The sequence below is a fragment of the Perca fluviatilis genome, chromosome 7 (genome assembly GCF_010015445.1).
Source record: "Perca fluviatilis chromosome 7, GENO_Pfluv_1.0, whole genome shotgun sequence".
Classification (NCBI taxonomy): domain Eukaryota; kingdom Metazoa; phylum Chordata; class Actinopteri; order Perciformes; family Percidae; genus Perca; species Perca fluviatilis.
The window spans coordinates 28,687,563-28,706,146 of record NC_053118.1 but is presented as its reverse complement, the minus strand read 5'-3'; the positions used below and the strand labels follow the sequence as shown (position 1 = coordinate 28,706,146).

At 38.6% G+C, this 18,584-nt stretch overlaps 2 protein-coding genes across 3 annotated transcripts; one reads left to right on the top strand and one right to left on the bottom strand.

Annotated features, from left to right (window-relative positions):
* Nucleotides 1–820: 820 nt before the first annotated feature.
* LOC120561727 lies at nucleotides 821–6,247 on the bottom strand. The gene is made up of 5 exons (XM_039804942.1): nucleotides 6,110–6,247; nucleotides 3,378–3,737; nucleotides 2,380–2,649; nucleotides 1,650–1,712; nucleotides 821–1,330 (listed from the first exon to the last, which is right to left on the bottom strand). The coding sequence occupies exons 1-5, from the start codon at nucleotides 6,177–6,179 to the stop codon at nucleotides 1,209–1,211; spliced, it is 885 nt and encodes a 294-aa protein (XP_039660876.1). The 5' UTR covers nucleotides 6,180–6,247; the 3' UTR covers nucleotides 821–1,208.
* Nucleotides 6,248–8,522: 2,275 nt separating this feature from the next.
* psmc4 (proteasome 26S subunit, ATPase 4) lies at nucleotides 8,523–15,565 on the top strand. 2 transcript variants are annotated; one of them, XM_039806890.1, is made up of 11 exons: nucleotides 8,523–8,604; nucleotides 9,314–9,412; nucleotides 10,164–10,350; nucleotides 11,071–11,217; nucleotides 11,963–12,072; nucleotides 12,241–12,334; nucleotides 12,621–12,788; nucleotides 13,028–13,104; nucleotides 13,807–13,975; nucleotides 14,898–14,953; nucleotides 15,080–15,565. In XM_039806890.1, exons 1-11 carry the CDS (start codon nucleotides 8,572–8,574, stop codon nucleotides 15,191–15,193), a joined length of 1,254 nt encoding a protein of 417 aa, XP_039662824.1. In that variant the 5' UTR covers nucleotides 8,523–8,571; the 3' UTR covers nucleotides 15,194–15,565. The 2 variants fall into 2 exon arrangements, with proteins under 2 accessions (XP_039662824.1, XP_039662826.1); XM_039806892.1 differs by having other exon boundaries at nucleotides 8,550–8,661.
* The last annotated feature ends 3,019 nt before the right edge of the window (nucleotides 15,566–18,584 follow it).

Sequence of the window (18,584 nt, the reverse complement as noted above, 5' to 3'; positions counted from 1 at the left end):
GAGTGCAGGACAGAGCACAGATAGACGGGCAGGACAGCGGAGCCGGAGGACAGCTGTGGATGTTTGGAGGATCGGCGCGTTGGCGTTGGCGAGTGCGATTTGGACAAAAATAGAAAATCTGATTTCAACCAGTCTATAGAGAAAGGGACTACAGTCTTTACTCTTTTCTGTTTGAGGGAGGGGGGAAGAGGGCCAGCAGCACGCAAAGTCCACTCTGCTTTTCCCGTTCGGGCCACAACGCCAACGCGCCGATCCGCCAAACATCCACAGCTGTCCTCCGGCTCCGGCTCCGCTGTCCTGCCCGTCTACCTGTGCTCCGTCCTGCACTCCTGTAGCATCCCAATCAAGTTTCTTCAAGATACGGGGGCTCCGTATTAATCACAGCAACAACACAGTGAGAATAAATATCCACTCATACAGTAAGACGTATTGACGATAAACTTGTTTATATAAACATATCTTCAGTGATTATTTTATAAAAAGACAGGATTGATGCATCGATAGACGATACATTTTATTCTCTGTTTCAGCCACAGATTTGATTGCTTGTTGTTCAGGTTAATGCTTAAAATTATGCTGCAATATGATTGGATTTCTAGTTATCACATCATAGAAACATGTTTTAATATTTAAAGGAAAAATGGGTCACTGTCAATGGCTGCCCCTTTGTGCAGCTGCCCTCTGTCACCTTTAAAGGGGGATATACCTCTACAGGGGAACAGAAAAGATTGTGATGCTTAAAACTTAGAAAAAAAGAACCAGACGTTTACATTTCTGAGGAAGGAGGAACCTGTGGGGGGGGCGGGGGGGGGGGGGGGGGCTGGGTCATGGGGGGGTTTACTTAGATTTTCTGATTCAAAGTGAACCGTTCCTGGGAAATCAAAACCACACAAAAACATGACTAGTATCAACATGAGATTGTACATTCAGCTAAAGAGCATTAAGAATGACTAAATATGACTAACAACTTAGTAATATATCATATAAGCACCTTGGTATTCTGTCGATGCAATATTATTTTTAACAGTCAAATACAGTTTACGTTGTGAATTAGTAGACACATAATTCTTAGGCGGTCACATTTGTAGAATATCAGAAATTATTTGTAATTATGTCCTTAAATGCATATACAGTATGTTACAGAGACATACAGTAATCCTATAACCCTGGGTCTCCATCCTCTCCGTTCCCGCCAGATGTTGACAAACTCATCTGTATCTGCATCTGTACATCCGCATCAGCAAGGCACTTGTGAGTCCCAGCAGGATAGTGATGGGCACCAGGAGGAGAGCCATATACAGAGGCCATGGCTCTGGAAACACCACCACACCTGGCTCGGAGAAACACAAAACTACTGATATGAAGTGTAATCCAAAGATTGTCTCACACATTGATACAGTGATTGATTTGATGTAATCATTTCTCCTGTAAAAGCAAATCAAAAGTTCAGCCCAAACTAAAACAAAACCAACTGCATTTCTAGATACCACTAGGTCTACAAATGACTTTTTGTAGTGTGTGTGTGTGTGTGTGTGTGTGTGTGTGTGTGTGTGTGTGTGTGTGTGTGTGTGAGTTGATAATTTAAGAACAAAATAGGAAACATTTTTCAAAAGAAAGTGAGCGCTTTCTGCGTGTTAGGACAGACTCACCGGAGACAGTTGTTGGACATGTTAGCGAGACATTTGTTTGAGCATCTGCATCATCTGCAGCCACTTAGGAGAAAAGATCAAACAGGTCTCCACTTTAATGATGACATATTACATGAAGCCTTTTAAACTTCACACTGTCTAGTGCCGCTTTAAAATTATATTCACTGATGTTTCCATGCTTAAAGCGGTTCTAGTTAGGAGAGGCAAGCTTTTCACCAGATGTGGGTAGATATCAATAACAACTGGACTGATGCTACAGCAATTATGTCAGGGCTGATGTTGAAGATTGTGTGGAAGCCTGCGGGACATGTAGGAAACCACGGGCCGAACATTTGCAATAACAGGGTAAAAACAGTGTTTCCAAAGTGTTTAAAATCTATAGTACAGCTAAAAACTAATAAATTAGAGAGCAATTTAACACGCTGTTTTAGCTTGAACACTCTCCTATCACATATTTAAGGGATGCATTTTTGGTTAAGAGGACACTCGATTTTGTCTGGTGAAGGCAAAAACAGTTGACTGGGACCAGAATGAATTGATAATAAAGTGACTGTACATACTTATTGACTAACTCAAAAGAACAGACTTACTGTAGTATTAAAGAATAGGCTTATATTTTTTCAATTTTGTCTTACAATAACAACAATTCTCATAGTGTTTAACACTCAGTGCAGAGCGGCAACTTTTTAGTGCGCATGCATGAAAACTAGATCAGGAGGGAGATTATTACCAGGCGTATGGTAGTTGAAGATGCTTTTTGTTACCAAATCTTCGTTCAGGTACAGCTGACACTCATATTGCCCTTTGCTCCTCAGAGAAATGGTCTCAGAGAGTGTGACATAGGGAAGAACTGCGTCAGCATCTCCCGGGGCTGTGTCAACAGGTTGGAGTTTGAATCCGTCATGAAAAATGGACAAAACGAATCCGGGATCCCTGGTCACGTTTACTTTACACCCGAGCAGAGAGTCATTGTGACCGGTGAGCTTTAAGATCATGGTATCTGAAAAGACACGCAGACAGAAATATAGGTGTGTACACGGCATGTGAAAGTACACAGACATTTGCATCACTGTTTTTTTTTTTTGTCCAGTCACTGCAACAGCCATGCCTACGGCTGGTGTTCATATACATCTGCACACGAGAAAGCTGGATAGTGGTATAGAATTTTTTTTTGTCAGCTCAATGGCATGGACTTTGAAAAAATGGTTCATATTCTGCAGCAACCTTTTAAACGCTTATTACATGCAGGTTGTCAGCAGTCAGATTTCTCCCCTTTACAGTTTAGAACAAAATCTGGCATATTTTTTATGTGTCTGTGATATATAAATAAAGTTCTATGACAACTGTCCTAGAGGAAAAGATTAAAGGAAATATGTTACATAAATATACATAGTTTGGTTCCAGATGATGCAGGTCTGCAGAGAAGACTGCACAAGCACATGTGCACGAAGCATATGGGACCCTTACCCTGTCATTTAGGCTTTGTCTATTCAAAAAGAGATCCTAAATCTGTCATTTTCGTGACTGAACGTGATTCCGATCCCATTTTCTTAATCCTCCTGGCAAACCAACACTTTAATCCCAGTTCTGTCTTTAAGTTGAGCCAAAACCCTTGTACAAACTTATAGATGTAAATGCTGGTAAAGTGTCCTCATGATCTGTATCTCCCTGTGAGGACATTTGATCCAGAAATATTTGGAAAGGAAAACTCTAAAACCTTGTATTTACCATACACCATCAGTAAAGTGTCATTTCCTCTCCTCCTGAAACGATCACCCTCTGTGATGACGGAGACTTTGCACTGGTACTTCCCACTGTCGGCCCACTGGACATTCTTGAGGAGTATGGACTTGCTTGAAGTGTTCGGGTTATTGTCCAGAAGCTCAACACGTCCATCGTATTTCTCAGAGGGGATCCACACTCTGGGATTGTCAGTGCCGTCCTGTGTTAAGTACACCCAATACAGAACCGGTGGGGTCATCATTTTCTCATTTTGGGAAAGATTGAGATGGCACGGCATTATAACATCATGACCCAGAGCAGTGGTAAGCACAGGAGGCTGGTGGACTGTAACCAAGGAGTGAGTACCTGAAAAACAGAACAATGACAGGATGCTGGGTAACTTTCAGAGTGTCTTTCACAGAAATTCTCAACTTCTGCCTTTTTGTAATTCTTTTCAAATGATGGTAAATATAGCTAAAGGAAGTGTTTGACTGGGTGCTGGAAAAGACCACAGTGTTTGCACATGTGAGTTTATGGTTTTATTGGGACACGCGACCAACTAATGTTCAGCTTAATAGAGAAAATTGTTTTGGATTTCTGAAGCACATTGAGTCTACGCCTGTCGTATAAAATGTGCTATCTAACTAACTTGACTTGATCGTGTGATAGTTATGGAAACCCTGAGAGACAAGTGAGAAAAAACAATTCTGGTGATCCATTTTCTAAGTTTGATCTAAATTGTTTGAGACTTTTGTTTCTAAGTTTTTGTTGTTTGTTGTTTTGAGTGCATGGAGAAATTAAAACTCACCCTGGAAGAAAACGTGAATGCTTTTAGTCCTATTTAGAACATGGGGGGTAGTGGTGCACTTCAGCCTCTTGTGGTCAAAATGAGTATTACAACAACAACAAACACTTCTGTGTGATCCTGATCCTGTTTCACTGATGAAAAAACTATTTAGGAACTTAGAAAGATTTTCTTGGCAAAACCTTTCTTCACCTGTTCTTGAATCATTGACATAAGAGAGAAAACAATTCAATCAGAATTAGAAAGTGGATCACCAGAATAGTGCAGTACATTTTATATTTCAGATTACTGTCTGTTGAGCACTTCAGTATCAGACCTTCAATTATTACGTAAGAATGGGTCATTCGGACAAACCGCAACAATGTAAAACAACAGACATCTGTGACTTTGGCCATAGATTTCTGAGGTTATGTTTTATAACCTGAAGTTTGGGGTCCTGCCATTTTGGCAGTTACTGGACCCGAAAAATTAAAAATCCAAATTTAGCCAAAGAGATGCATAGCACCGGAGCTGAAATGCAGACAGAAACTGCATGCTCCCACACTTCCCCAAACTTTCCAGACTCAACAGCTAATAATCACTATTCAAAGCATCAAGAAGAGGTGAAATTAGACTTCTTCTGGGTTTTTTAAACTTCCCTTCAATGGAGAAGTAATTGGGGATTTTCCAAGCAGTTTCATTACAATAAAGGTATAGGATATGTCTTTCCCTTTGTATTTTGGCTTCAGCTTTCAGTTTTCGAGGTTGCCAGTTCCTAAACATTGCACACAAGCATTTACCAACAACATGCAGGGGCGATTCTAGGATCAGACCTTTAGGGGGGCTCAGCCCCTAATGAGAATGTGACACAGATACAGTGCGTTGCAAAAGTGTTAACCTCCCCCCGCTAAATCTGTAATTTCATTAGCCGATAATCTCTGAGCTACTGAACAACAACGTCCACTAACGTTTTTTGACACTATGATGGAACTAAACCTGACACTTTCTAAGTCTCAGTAATTACGACCAATTTGACACAATGTTCTAACATTCAGCAATTTAAGTTGCTTACTAAATTCTAATCTGCGCCATGAAATTACCAAATTCTTCTCTTTCTCTGGAGACTACCAAGGTTAAACTTTATAACCGCTCTCCTGCTCTCCCTCTGACAGATTAGATAGAGCGAGACTCAGCATCACAGGATATTAAACCTGTTTCAAGCCCTTTGAACCTGTAATTGTTTGTCCAATGTCACTACAACAGACAAGTTTGCAAACTCTCACTTGAAGCACCAAAATTGATTTAAAAAAAATTTATATGTTTTTTATTATCTTATCTTTTAGAGGGGCAGAGATGAAATTTAAGGGGGCTTGAGCCCCCCTAAAAAGGGTCTAAAATCGCCCATGACAACATGTAAAGTAAAAGTTGCAACCTGGTAAGTTGTTTTAACTAATGATGTCAGGCCAGAGAAAGATATTACCAAAATTGTATAAAGCTTTATAAAGGGAGACAACGTTTTGAGAATAAAAGAACAATACAAAGAGAATGTGAAGGACAAATGCTCAATCAGTCTAACATATAATGATAATAATAATAGAATGATCTGATTTAAAAAAAAAGTCCAGAGATGGAGAAGAATCTACTGTGGTAAAAATAACATAATTCAAATCCATGTTGCTTTTATCTGTCTGAACAGTTTTTAAAAGTTATGACAGAATAACACAAAATACTCCATAGTCCCCTACCCCCATTAGTGCTCCTGAGACAGTATTTTGCCAGATAAAAAAAATATTTTTAAAATAAATTGAAATTGCCTGCAAATGAGCCTACAAACATTTATGATTAAACACAGTGTTGAATTGCAAAATGAGTAAATGTCCCTGTAGCTTAGAATCCCTATCACAAACACACATACATTTTTCATCTACAAATCCAAAATTGTTATACATTTTACCTGAAACCAAAAAGTAGAGAAACATCTGTTGTGCCCACCCCGATGTCTTCACTATGAAGCTGTGATGCATCTCAGAAAAAAATATCTTCAATATTACTCTCTTAAAAAGACGACAGTACCACCTTTGAGTCCTGACAGATAAAGTACATGCAGGCGTTTGATACACCACTTCCTCCCAAGCTGAAAGATATTAATCCAGTGACACTCCCACTATTGTATCATTATTTTTGACGGTACTAAGATAGCATTTCTTAACTTCGGCAAAGCAATTAAATAAATAAAAAGGCAGTATATAGAACATTTACTCACATTTATACACATTTACTAACTTTTTTTCATGGGCTTGGAAATGAAAGCACACTGAAAGGATGTGGTTTTTTGGTTTAAAGTCTGAATAGGACTTATTTTACATGTGTTTTGTTGTATTGAATATGAGAATAACATAGTTGACAAAACAGACACTCCACTAAAGGTCCTGTTACTTGCTTGTTCTGGAGCTTTCAACAGTCACAGTCTTCATCAGCAGATTAAGTTTGTTTCAATTGTCTTAAAACTGTCCTTTATTCTTTGCACTTTTTTATTTTTTTTTATTATTTTTTTTGGGGGGATTTTCCGCCTTTAATTTTTGACAGGATAGCTAGTTGAGAGAGAGGGGGAAGGCATGCAGGAAATTGTCACCGGTCGGATTCAAACCCTGGACCTCTGCGTCAAGGCATAAACCTCTCAGTATATGTGCGCCTGCTCTACCACTGATCCAACCCGGCCACTATTCTTAGCACTTTTAGGGCATCTGTTAAAGTTGAGCTTGACAGTTCATTCTTGATTTTGGGAATACAGCAGTCAGCCAAAACAATCTCAACTCAAGGTCCGTTAACTTGCTTTTTCTGGAGCTTGTGATTTTATCAAAAGCAAATAGGTAAAGAATGTTGTGACGACTGTTGTTTCCAAGATCAAGAATAAACTGTTGAGCTCAACGTTTTGGCCAATGTGAACAAGAACGGCTGATGAAGACCGTGTGATTGCAAGCTCCAGAAAAAAAACCAAGTAAGTGGAGATTGTTCTGTCTGCTGCTGTTTCAAGATCAAGAATTACTTTATAAATTTAACTAAAATAACAAATTACTTGCTGACCGTTGTTCTTGTGTTCTCCCACACAAGAGAAAATATGTATTTTGAGTAAGATCATCTATAGCGTTTTTCAGTTGAACCTTGAATGGAAACCTCTGTGGTGAATGTGCATACACCCTCTTCACACAAACATTGCAGAGGTGTAAGGACCCTCGCTCTGCAACAGGATATACATAATAACGCTCTCTGCACACCCACTTGCACAGTTAGGGCACACAGTGAATGAAAATCCTAAGAATCGTATGCTATTCTTTAGTATTTGACATATACACATACATACGCACGCACGCACGCACGCACGCATGCACACACACACACACAACACACACACACACACACATAGCTATGAGGATTGTAAACAGTAATACAATCGGGCAATGGAAAAGTGCAAATGGTACTGGAAACCCTAAATAATAATTAATGTAACAGGTTGCTTATATGAGGTAGGTGGATATGACAATATATACATTGTATATTTAACAGACATGTTTACAGTTTTTTACAATCACTTTGGCACTAATTTCAGAACCTTGATGTCATTTTTCAAAACTCTAGACACAAAACTCACAAACAATGATCAAAATGCAAATTTTTTTTAAACTCTAACACTTTTTTCAATTGCTTGGATACAATACACATAAACCTAAGATCATTTGTACATTTAACAAAGATCATCTGTTCAATATGACACAACTTAACATCAAAGTACTACTATTTCAAAAAGCAATTCACACATTACATTTCAGATGATTGTCTATTCATTTCATTACAATCATCTAACTATCAATTGATACAACTACTCAAAATGATAAGTAACTGTTGCATTACTCTTAATGCATAGTTGTATGGAAACAGACAAACAATATTCCATGTTTAGATCATGAAAGTTTCAAGATAACAAGATTTATTGTCACCAATTAGCGTAGAGCATGAACCAATTAGACTACATGATCTATGGATGTCATATTTCATCATCATTCTTTACTGTAATGTATTACTGTTTATCAGACACTGTTTCTATGCTCCCAATTGACATCAAGGTTCTGAAATTAGTAGCAAAGTGATTGTAAAAAACTGTAATTTATGTGTTTACAGTAACACTATAAAATATATATTAGGCTACTTGAAAGGTGGATGCTTGGAGTTGTAGGATGGGTAAAAAGCAAGGACCGAAAAGACCGACTTATTTCCAAACCATTACTTCTGCACAATAAAAAAATCATGTTTTGTAGCCTAAAACAATTAAATGCCTGCACTCTGCGATAAACTACATTACCCAAACAACCCTCTGCAAACGTAATACGTCATTACGTCAATCGGTAGACATATTTCAACATGGAGGACATCGTAGCTGTAGAGAAGAACCCGGTATGAATTAGTGAGATTGTTTCCTGTTTTCCTCTTAAAATCGACAGAGTTTTTGTGGTAGGCTTTTGTAAATTTAAGTGTTTGAGTGTTGCTTTTCGTGTGTGTTTGTCGCAGTATTTGACTATTTGTTCACTCTCGTTAACACTGCTGAAACGTAAACCTGCCAATTCATTCTCTACCCTGTGTAACGTAACGTTAAGGTTAACGTTAGTTGCTATGTCATGCAAGTTAGCAGCTATCGTTAGCATGGTGTCTGTAGAGCGCAAGAAAAATGATATGCTTTAGAATCGCTGAGGGTTTATAAAACTATATTCACCAAAGATTGATGTTAAATTATGTTTTCACCGGTGCTTCGCAAATGCCTTTAAATAATCAGTTTTTGCTTTTGCGAACCGTTTAAGTTAGCTAACGTTAGATGTTAACGAGCTAAGGGTAGCTAACGTTAAGCTAACTAGTGTTTGTCTCTGTTAGGTACAAGCTAGCTAACCGAGCATACAGTTCTTGTTTATCAGTGAGTTTTTGTAAATTTAGTTTTTTGCTGGAAGTACTCTGTAACGTTACCATAAATATATCTGGTTATTTTATTTTTGTTTATTTATATTTCTGTTGGTTTGGGTGAAATACAATACAAGCCCTTCACTAATGTGTGATGTCAAATATGAGATTTTCTGTTTATGCTAAATGTTTTTGGGTGTTGTCACATTCACAGGACGACATGCCAGCAGTACTGACCTCCAGACCTCAGACAGGCCTGTCCTTTCTGGCACCAGAACCAGAAGATCTTGAGGATCTTTACAGCAGATACAAGGTCTGATACCGGTTTATAAATTTGTGATAAAAGTGATAATCTACCTAAAATGTATCTATGAGTATGACAAACTGTAGGCTTCAAAATTGAATGTTATGTTTTATTCTGTCTATTCATGTATAACAGAGGGCTGTGGTTATAATGGATTCGGGTTAAAGGCAAATAAAACAGAAAAGGTTAAAGTGAAATTCTACAAATTACCCTCATGTATAAAATTACAGTCGGGTAAAGGTTTCAAATCTCTGAACTGCCGCCCATATCTCAGATTTTTCTGTGATTTTTAAAGACGTTGCGAAAAACAAACTCAAGTCAGTCTAATTATCAGGATTACATTACCAAGGTAGAGAAATACATTTCGCACATTGCATGTATACATAAGATTCACCTTCTTCTGTTGACATTGAGACTTTTTTTTTTTTTAAATATATCAGTTTTTTGATATTGGTGCACCTGTAAAGTAAACTAGAATAAGCTCCATAATAGTGATATGATATGGAATATAAAACAATGATTGAATAGTTTATTTATAGTATACGGAGATCCGGGTTTGATTCCCACTGTGATACATCAACCAATGTGTCCCTGAGCAAGACACTTAACCCCTAGTTGCTCCAGAGGTGTGCGACCTCTGATATATAGCAATCGTAAGTGGCTTTGGATAAAAGCGTCCGCTAAATGACATGTAATGTAATCTCCAGCAGGATCTCAACCCTTCTTTCTGTTTTTTTTTTGTTGTTGTTGTTTTTTGCAGAAGCTGCAGCAGGAGCTGGAATTCCTGGAGGTGCAGGAGGAGTATATCAAAGATGAACAGAAGAACCTGAAGAAAGAATTCCTCCATGCTCAGGAGGAGGTTAAGAGGATACAGAGCATCCCACTCGTCATTGGCCAGTTCCTGGAAGCTGTTGACCAGAACACAGCCATTGTCGGCTCCACTACAGGTACGTCAAAAGAAAAACCTGCCTAAATGTAAAAAAACAAAAACAAACCTACAGAGTCTAAAAATAATTATGTGCTGCCAGTGTTAACTTTAAGTAATAACAACATGGACTGAAGTGCTCAAAGCATTGTATTAAAAGATCTATGGGAAATTTCAGTGGGGAATTTTTGATTCATAGCATGATAGCATTTACAGACACTCTAGATTTGGAACTGGGCTTGACTGGTCCTCAAGGTTTTGGAAGGGTAGTGGTCAGATGTTACACCTGCCCTCTAATATGCACTTAAAAACACTAAAATAGAATCTGTTGTTTCCTGTTGATGTTTTATATTGTAGGGGACATTTTAGCGTGTCACAACTTAATGTCAAGCTTAATATTAAGGGGATATGTTCTATGCCGAGGAGCAATTCTTACTAGCTTTAAAATTACAAGAGATAATTGGAAAACAAAATGGTATGCATTAAACGCCCAAAACGATGACTGTAAAAATAAATAAATAAACAGAGCTGAGAATAAAAAATTAATGAAATGGCAGATGATGCATACACGCTGTATATTTTAATTCTTTATCATGTTCAGGCTTTCAGAGTCTCGAGAGAGAACTTAGAAGAAATGTTCTGTAAAAAATTGAATTATACAGTTTGAAGTACATGTTTAAATTTGTAATAAGTTATGTTCCTGTGTTCTTTCTTCTTTTATTCATCTTTGTTCTGCTTTCAGGGTCCAACTACTATGTGCGCATCCTGAGCACCATTGACAGAGAGCTGCTGAAGCCCAACGCCTCAGTGGCTTTACACAAGCACAGCAACGCCCTGGTGGATGTGCTCCCTCCTGAAGCTGACAGCAGCATCATGATGCTGACGTCAGGTACAACACTCAGTACTACTGCTTTCTGGTCCTATTTTAATAGCTCCTAAACAAAGATGACCATGGTTGTATCTGGAGACATTTTTTTCTGCTAGTGTCGCAGAAAATTGTATTCATGATTTCAAATCAGTGAAATTTTGATCAGTCATGGCCATTCATAGCTGATAGTCTGACAAGCCAGACCCACATCAAGATGTTGGGTCTGGGAACTCACCATTGACAGGGCTCAATCCAAGGGGCGGGATAAACGGTTATCTTTCAAATTCTCTCTGCACGCAATAGGATAGCGCTACAACCAGGCAGAGCAACGAAGAAGGTAGCAAAGCTAGTTGATAGATTAAACTTTTGCAGTATCTGGTCGGCAAAACTCTGAACACATCTTCCTTTTTTAAGAATGACTTCAGTGCCGTTCTTTGTTCTTTTCTCAAAGGAAAGCTTAACTTCCAAGTCTTCCAGAGTCGCGGGCGTGGCCAAAGCCGATTCGAAAGACTGCTGTTCCCAACAGCCATAAGCCCGCCCACCGACTCTATACATGATGTAATTGGCCTGTCCAGAGTTTGGTTTTTACAGCTCGCAAGCCAACGGAGAGTGGTTATCCCCCCTGGCTAGATTTCTAGGCTACATAGATGACATTTTTCTTGAAACTGTAAAGGGAAAGTCTGAGATCTTAAGTAGTACCAGTATAAAGTTTACAATGTTTGAACAGCAAAGCTTACTTTCCTTTTCACTGTGTTTCTGCTCCCAGACCAAAAGCCAGATGTGATGTATGCGGACATCGGTGGGATGGACATTCAGAAGCAGGAAGTCCGAGAAGCTGTAGAGCTGCCGCTCACACACTTTGAGCTTTACAAACAGGTCAGATATTGAAGAGAAATGTGACATTTTTGCATTGACAGCAAGTACTTTTAATGTATTTTACACTCCCACTTGTCACAGTGAGGGAAATAACATGGATTTGCTCTCTCCAAAATGTAAAAAACTTTCACTAGGTACTTAACAACTTTGGTCTATTTCCTTTCTCAGATTGGCATTGACCCACCCAGGGGTGTCCTTATGTACGGACCTCCAGGTTGTGGTAAGACCATGTTGGCCAAGGCTGTGGCACACCATACTACAGGTACTTACCATATCAGAGTCCTGTATGTGTTTAATGTAATGCGATATCTTGTTTTTATACCAAATTAGATTTTCCTTTTTTTTTTCTTCTTTTTTTTATCTTTACAACGCAAGATGGATTCAAACCCTTTAAAACACATTATGACCTTTTTATATAAAACACCACAGATTACTACTGACTTCAACTGATGTCTACAGTACACACTGTATTTTAGTTATGGATTATTGATAATGAGTATGTACAGCAGTGAAAATGAAATAACTTTTTCCAATGTCTCTGTTCCCAGCGGCGTTCATCCGTGTGGTGGGCTCTGAGTTTGTTCAGAAGTATCTGGGTGAAGGCCCTCGTATGGTGCGTGATGTCTTCCGGCTGGCGAAGGAAAATGCCCCGGCCATCATCTTTATCGATGAGATTGATGCTATCGCCACTAAGCGCTTTGATGCACAGACTGGAGGTATGAACGTGTGTGGCTCATGTGTCACTTGCTGTGTACAAACCAACAAGTTTTGTTGTAGATTTCAGGTTTTTAAGGACAAACATTGCTCCAATTTTTCTTATTGAAATCAAGATTCTCATTTCAAGATGTTTGTGTTCCCTCGAAAACATCCTTGTAAATGCAGTAACATCATGGTAGAAGAAAAAAGGAAAAAAAAAAAAGAGTACCCTTTTGACCTTGTTTTCTTTCTTCTGCAGCTGATAGGGAGGTGCAGAGAATCTTACTCGAGCTGCTAAATCAAATGGACGGCTTTGACCAGAACGTCAATGTCAAGGTGAGCCAAGTCCACCTGTCTGAGGAAGCTCTTAACTTTCCCCTCGTGACTGCATCATCTCTATATGTACTGACTCGTGGTGTCGGTGATGGCACTGGAGCACTGTCAAACCAGCCATTCATTTACTAAGCCATTATGTTCATTCATTCACCTTAGCAAGCACCCAAAGTGTTTATTTTGTCAACCTTCAAAACCTTAAATGGACATTTTGCTCTGAAGCAAAAGCAGCTCAGACTTGCATGTGCATTCTTCCTATAAAACAATTAGTTTGTAGAAATGTCTCATGATATATTGTCTCTGGAAATGTATTATTTGACTTTTGTTAAAGAAGGAAAAGAAAATTGCAATACTCAATACTATTCGATCGCAAAAAAATTAAAATAGAAATTGAATTGCCACCCATGTATCGTGAAAGAATCTAATCGGGACAAAAGCATATCGTCCCAGCCCTAAAGTAAAGTGAATTTTCTGAACTTACCTTACATCTAGCTGTTCTCTTATTTGCCTTTCACCACCTAGTCGTTATATCCATGGTACATATGATTATTTGTTAAAAATCAAATTTTGTAAATGTTTTGTGAAAGCACCAATAGTTAGCCCTACAGTATCGTTGCGATATCAAGGTATTTGGTACAAAATATCAGGATATTTGATTTTCTCCGTATCGCCCAGCTCTAATGCTCACATTTAAACCCTACTTAGGTGATCATGGCCACCAACAGAGCAGACACACTGGACCCAGCCCTGCTACGTCCTGGTCGTCTGGACAGAAAGATTGAGTTCCCCCTGCCCGACCGCAGGCAGAAACGTCTCGTTTTCTCCACCATCACCAGTAAAATGAACCTCTCTGAGGAGGTCGACCTGGAGGACTGTATCCTTTTTGATGTGTGTGTGTGTGTGTGGTGTGTGTGTGTGTGTGTGTGGTGGTGTGTGTGTGTGTGTGTGTGTGTGTGTGGTGTGTGTGTGTGTGTGGGGGAGTCTAGTCCTTAATCAGTCTATTTGGGTGTATAGATGAGTGGCTAGATAGATATTAAGCTCATGCTGGGAAGTCGACTAAATGTCAGGGATGCTAATATCGTATTATTGCCACTGTAAACCATACAAAACCGGGTAGAGCTTGTGTTAAAATAAAGCCAGTTTGTACAGAAACAAAATGATAAAGCCACAATTTAAGTCATAGTCAGTTGGTAACTGGATGTAAGAATATACATTTTTAGTGTTTATCTTCCAGTCATACGAGTGTAGACTTGCACACTATCTAATACACAGAGCCTGCAAGCAGGAACTCATCTGTGTTTTTGTTGAAAATTCTCTTGCTGCTGATGTAGTTCTTCTGTACTTAATGACGTGTGATGTTTGGTGTAACTTTCATGGTTGCATCAGTATCACATTAAACACCTAGTTTGAGTGAGTATGAGATGGAAGAAGTCATTGTTTTATCGTCTTAGTGTCAAAACTGTGGTTATGTAGGGGCATTAACATCCCATTTGACTGATAACGACTTTCTGTGGTTGCAGGACAATAGCGTAGATGTTGTGGATCGTTTGTACGGCCTGCAAACTGACAAATGTGCAAAAAATGTCAATCAAAAAGACAAAAAGAAAACTAATCGAAACACAACAGCCGGTGCGTTTGCAAATTGCATACAGTGTTGAGGCTGAGAGTCTGCAACCTGTTAACACCGCATCATTCCAATATTCATTTATGTTTAAACACAGCTTCGAAACGCGGATGTTTTGTTGCTTGTATTTTGGCATTGCTGTGCTGTTCACTCGTCCTTAACGAATGTACAGATGTGGCCAGACCAGACAAGATCTCTGGAGCCGATATCAACTCCATCTGTCAAGAGGTGAGCTAGAGAACCCTAACCCATTTTTGATGTATTTTAACAGTGCGAGAAAAATGAATGGAACAAACAATATTTGATGTCTTTTTTTTTTTTTTTTCTGTTTTATTTCTTCCTCTGCTGTCTCAGGCTGGCATGTTGGCAGTGCGTGAGAACAGGTATATCGTCCTGTTCAAAGACTTCGAAAAAGCTTATAAGACCGTCATCAAAAAGGACGAGCAGGAGCATGAGTTCTACAAGTAGAAAAAAAATATAACCTCCTAAAGAAAAAAAAAAAAAAATGGTGTCCAGACACACGTTTGTCATTGAGTAAGTCTCTGTGTCTGTATCAACAGTGTGGATTTGCAGTCCCTGACTTGCATTGATTTTTGGACTAAATGTACTCACTGCAGCACAAGGCCTAATGTCAGATTAGCCCTGTGTCCCCAGCCTTGAGAAGACACACTACCATGTGAAGGGAGTGTTTTTTTTTTTTGTACAGGCACTCTACTGGTTCCTAAAAAATATCTGGCCCTGACTGTAGCTAGGATAGAACATTTGTATCTATATGTACTCACTTAACAAGACATTACATAAGAAAAATCCATTAAAGATGTTTTCCATAAAAAAAGTAAATGATTGTCATTGTTTTTCTGTCTTGAAATACATGGCTTCTAATTGAAGACAACTAGCATAATTGTGTTAGGATTTTTCTTGCCATCAGCTCAATGTTATGATTAGAGCTGCAACAAATGTTAAATGTATTGATAGACCGAGAATTAATTGGCAGCTATTTTGATTGATCGATTAATTGCTCCAATTTAATTTTTAAATTCCTGATTGTGATTATTGTAGGTACGTCATGGATGCAGCAATCACCTCAACGATAGTCTTGCACTGCCTGACCTTTATTCCCCCTACTTACTAGCAAAACATTTTTGAGAGATTTTGCCAAAACATCTACTCGGACACTGTTGCCCAACATTTTGAGGCAAGGTAGATGGGAAATGTTGCCCTTAAGGATTTGAATATATACAGTGATCACCATGTTGTGCCAACATGAGTTAATAAAAAGCATACTATTGCTATTATCGGTGCAACATTTGTATGTAACAGCGCTGTTTGTGTGAGTGTATGTCAGAGAAATGCAATGAATTGAATAAAAATAAAATGATAGGATTAGGATATTGGCCTAAACTGGTAAAAAATAATGTATTTATTTTTTTAAATCTTGGGGGTAATTTATACCCATCAATCACATTTTATAGGAGCGTTCTGAGATTTCCTGTTTTGTTTTTTATGCCCCCCTTAATTTCTAACACTGATGTGAATAAAATATGAATTAGCCTGATAATTATTTGTAAAATATGAACCATATCTAAAAAAAACACACACCTAAAACGTGTGCTGGTATCAAATCACACATTAGACAAGTGTTCAATATTCACATCTGTAATGAAGACAGATTTTAGTTACAGCTATTAGACAAAAGCTTGAGGTTGTTGGCAGTTAGCTGCGGTAGCCATACATCATATGAATATACTGTTTTGTGGATAGACTCCTGCCAGTGTTACGATCTTGGAGTTGACATAGTTGACTCAAGTGGATGGCAGAGCTGGGCTGGGCCTTTCGGTTGGCGCTTGAATGATGTCTTCTGTGCTGCTCTGTGGCCCTCTGCCGCTCTTGCTTTAAGCTTGCCCAGGAGTCGAACAAGGGCAGCCTGAGGTTGCACCAATCCCTTTAGGCCACAAGTGGGTGCAAGATCATTCATTATAGCATCCAAGCGCCAGTTTCAGAAAAACAAATGCACAACAAGCTTCACAGCAAATTTGACCTTTGTCCACCAATTATATGGATTTACATAGACATGTTAAGGTCTGAAGTCCATATGCGATCATAGCTCGGACTTTAGCGTAGTACATTAAATTAAAGTTAAAATAAGGACATAATCTAAAAATTCTCATTGTTCTGATCAGAAATTTCAAGGTAAATGCTGTTTTATCCCAAACTACAAAGTAACGTCCATGAAAGTTTGGGAACCTCCCTGCCAATGACTTGATGTTGAAATTACAGTGGAAATCAAAGTAGTGGTACCCACTTGTATTTCACTTGGTCTCTTGTAGGAAGGCTGTAAGAGACCTGGTCAAAGTAGAACGGACAGAGTGGCAGGGTTGCCATTTCTGGCCAGTAAGACATCCTGGGAAAGATTACATCCAGCCTGTGGTTTTGTCCGTAGTACTGTCCGGGGAAGAGTTTCCGCCACAAGGCTGACACCAAAGCATCCATGCTGGTTTGAGCTGCTGAGGGCCTGAGATGAAATAACTCGTACAGATGTGGTTGATCAGCCATTTTTGCTAACTCTGTCCCATCAAAAACATATAGGCAAGATCAAATTCAGAGTACTGGCAGCCACAGAATACATTGTTTACATATTTATTGACATTTTAATGTAATTACAAAGTATTTCTGCTTGGCTTTTATTCATCAGAACTGGCATTGGCCAGTATTAACGTTACTGTATGTTTATGATCAGAGGTGGAATAAGTCCTCAGACATTTTACTTAAGTAGAAGTAGCAATACCACCGTGTAGAAATACTTTGTAACAAGTAAAAGGCATTCATTAAAATGTTAAGTAAAAGTACAGAAGTATTTGGCATCAAAATATAAATGTACTTAGTTACTTTCCACCACTGATTATGAGTCAAACTGGATAATCAAGTAAATGGTTATTTACCTTAACTGTGAAATGTAATCTCCTGTATGAAGTGTTTTTGTTTTTGTTTTCTTTTCTTTTTTTGTCCTGTTTTGGAACCTGAGGCTTTATTTAAATGACTCAGAACAAGCATCAAGTTAATGAGTAATTCATAAATACACAAAATCAAGTGCTAGAACTATAGAACTAAAAATAATAACATGCAACAAAGAGAATGCATTGTTGAATGAAGCATGACTAGCTATATATTTATGCTTAGTCAACATTTGTTAGTTTTGGAGAGATAAAAATGTAGGTGTTCTTTTTGTGGATTTTCTTTATTTCTTCTGGTTAAAAGCCACGTTCTATGTAATAGGCATTCCACTACACAAGTTATGTGGCACAGCTACCCAAGGCCTGCTTGGTGCTGTCTCATTTTTCATTTCTCAGGGATTTACCAGGTCAAATTGATCATATGTTGGCTTTAAAATCTCATGTCATATCAACTAAATTTGACAACAAGTAGATGACCAACAAGTCCAAACTAAAGTCCTCAATCCACAGCTCTAACGTTTAAGAGATTTGAGCTTAACTATTCAATAACCTCGGCCTTTTGCAATTTCATTCACATCTGAGTTGTTTTCACAGTGTTGTTCATGTATTTAATAGCCTCAGCATTTTTCACGTGAGCTGTTTTTGAAAAATAGATACAGGCCAAACATTACCCACTAATGTTACCTCAAACAGGGTAGACTGTTACTCAACAGGACTGATTAAAGGCTGTGGGAAAGAGAATAGTCTTTAAGTTAGTTTTTAAAATGGCATCACAGTTGGGTGATAGCGGAGCTGATTCCAGCAGTGGGCAGCATAATGGATAAAGCGGTTTCACCACACTTGGATTGAACTCAAGGCACTACTGACTGACCAGTCCCTGCTGATCCAAGAGATCTATTCCCGGATCT

What these genes read in the sequence shown, in the direction of transcription:
- psmc4 (XM_039806890.1), top strand. Translation starts at nt 8,572, where the DNA reads ATGGAGGACATCGTAGCTGTAGAGAAGAACCCG. An exon ending in CATCATGATGCTGACGTCAG is followed by an intron (nt 11,218 to 11,962) that starts GTACAACACTCA and finishes TTCTGCTCCCAG; the next exon opens with ACCAAAAGCCAGATGTGATG. An exon ending in TGTGGCACACCATACTACAG is followed by an intron (nt 12,335 to 12,620) that starts GTACTTACCATA and finishes CTCTGTTCCCAG; the next exon opens with CGGCGTTCATCCGTGTGGTG.
- LOC120561727 (XM_039804942.1), bottom strand. Translation starts at nt 6,179, where the DNA reads ATGCATCACAGCTTCATAGTGAAGACATCGGGGTGGGCACAACAGATG. An exon ending in CACTTTACTGATGGTGTATG is followed by an intron (nt 2,650 to 3,377) that starts GTAAATACAAGG and finishes GTGTCTTTTCAG; the next exon opens with ATACCATGATCTTAAAGCTC. An exon ending in ATGTCCAACAACTGTCTCCG is followed by an intron (nt 1,331 to 1,649) that starts GTGAGTCTGTCC and finishes TCTCCGAGCCAG; the next exon opens with GTGTGGTGGTGTTTCCAGAG.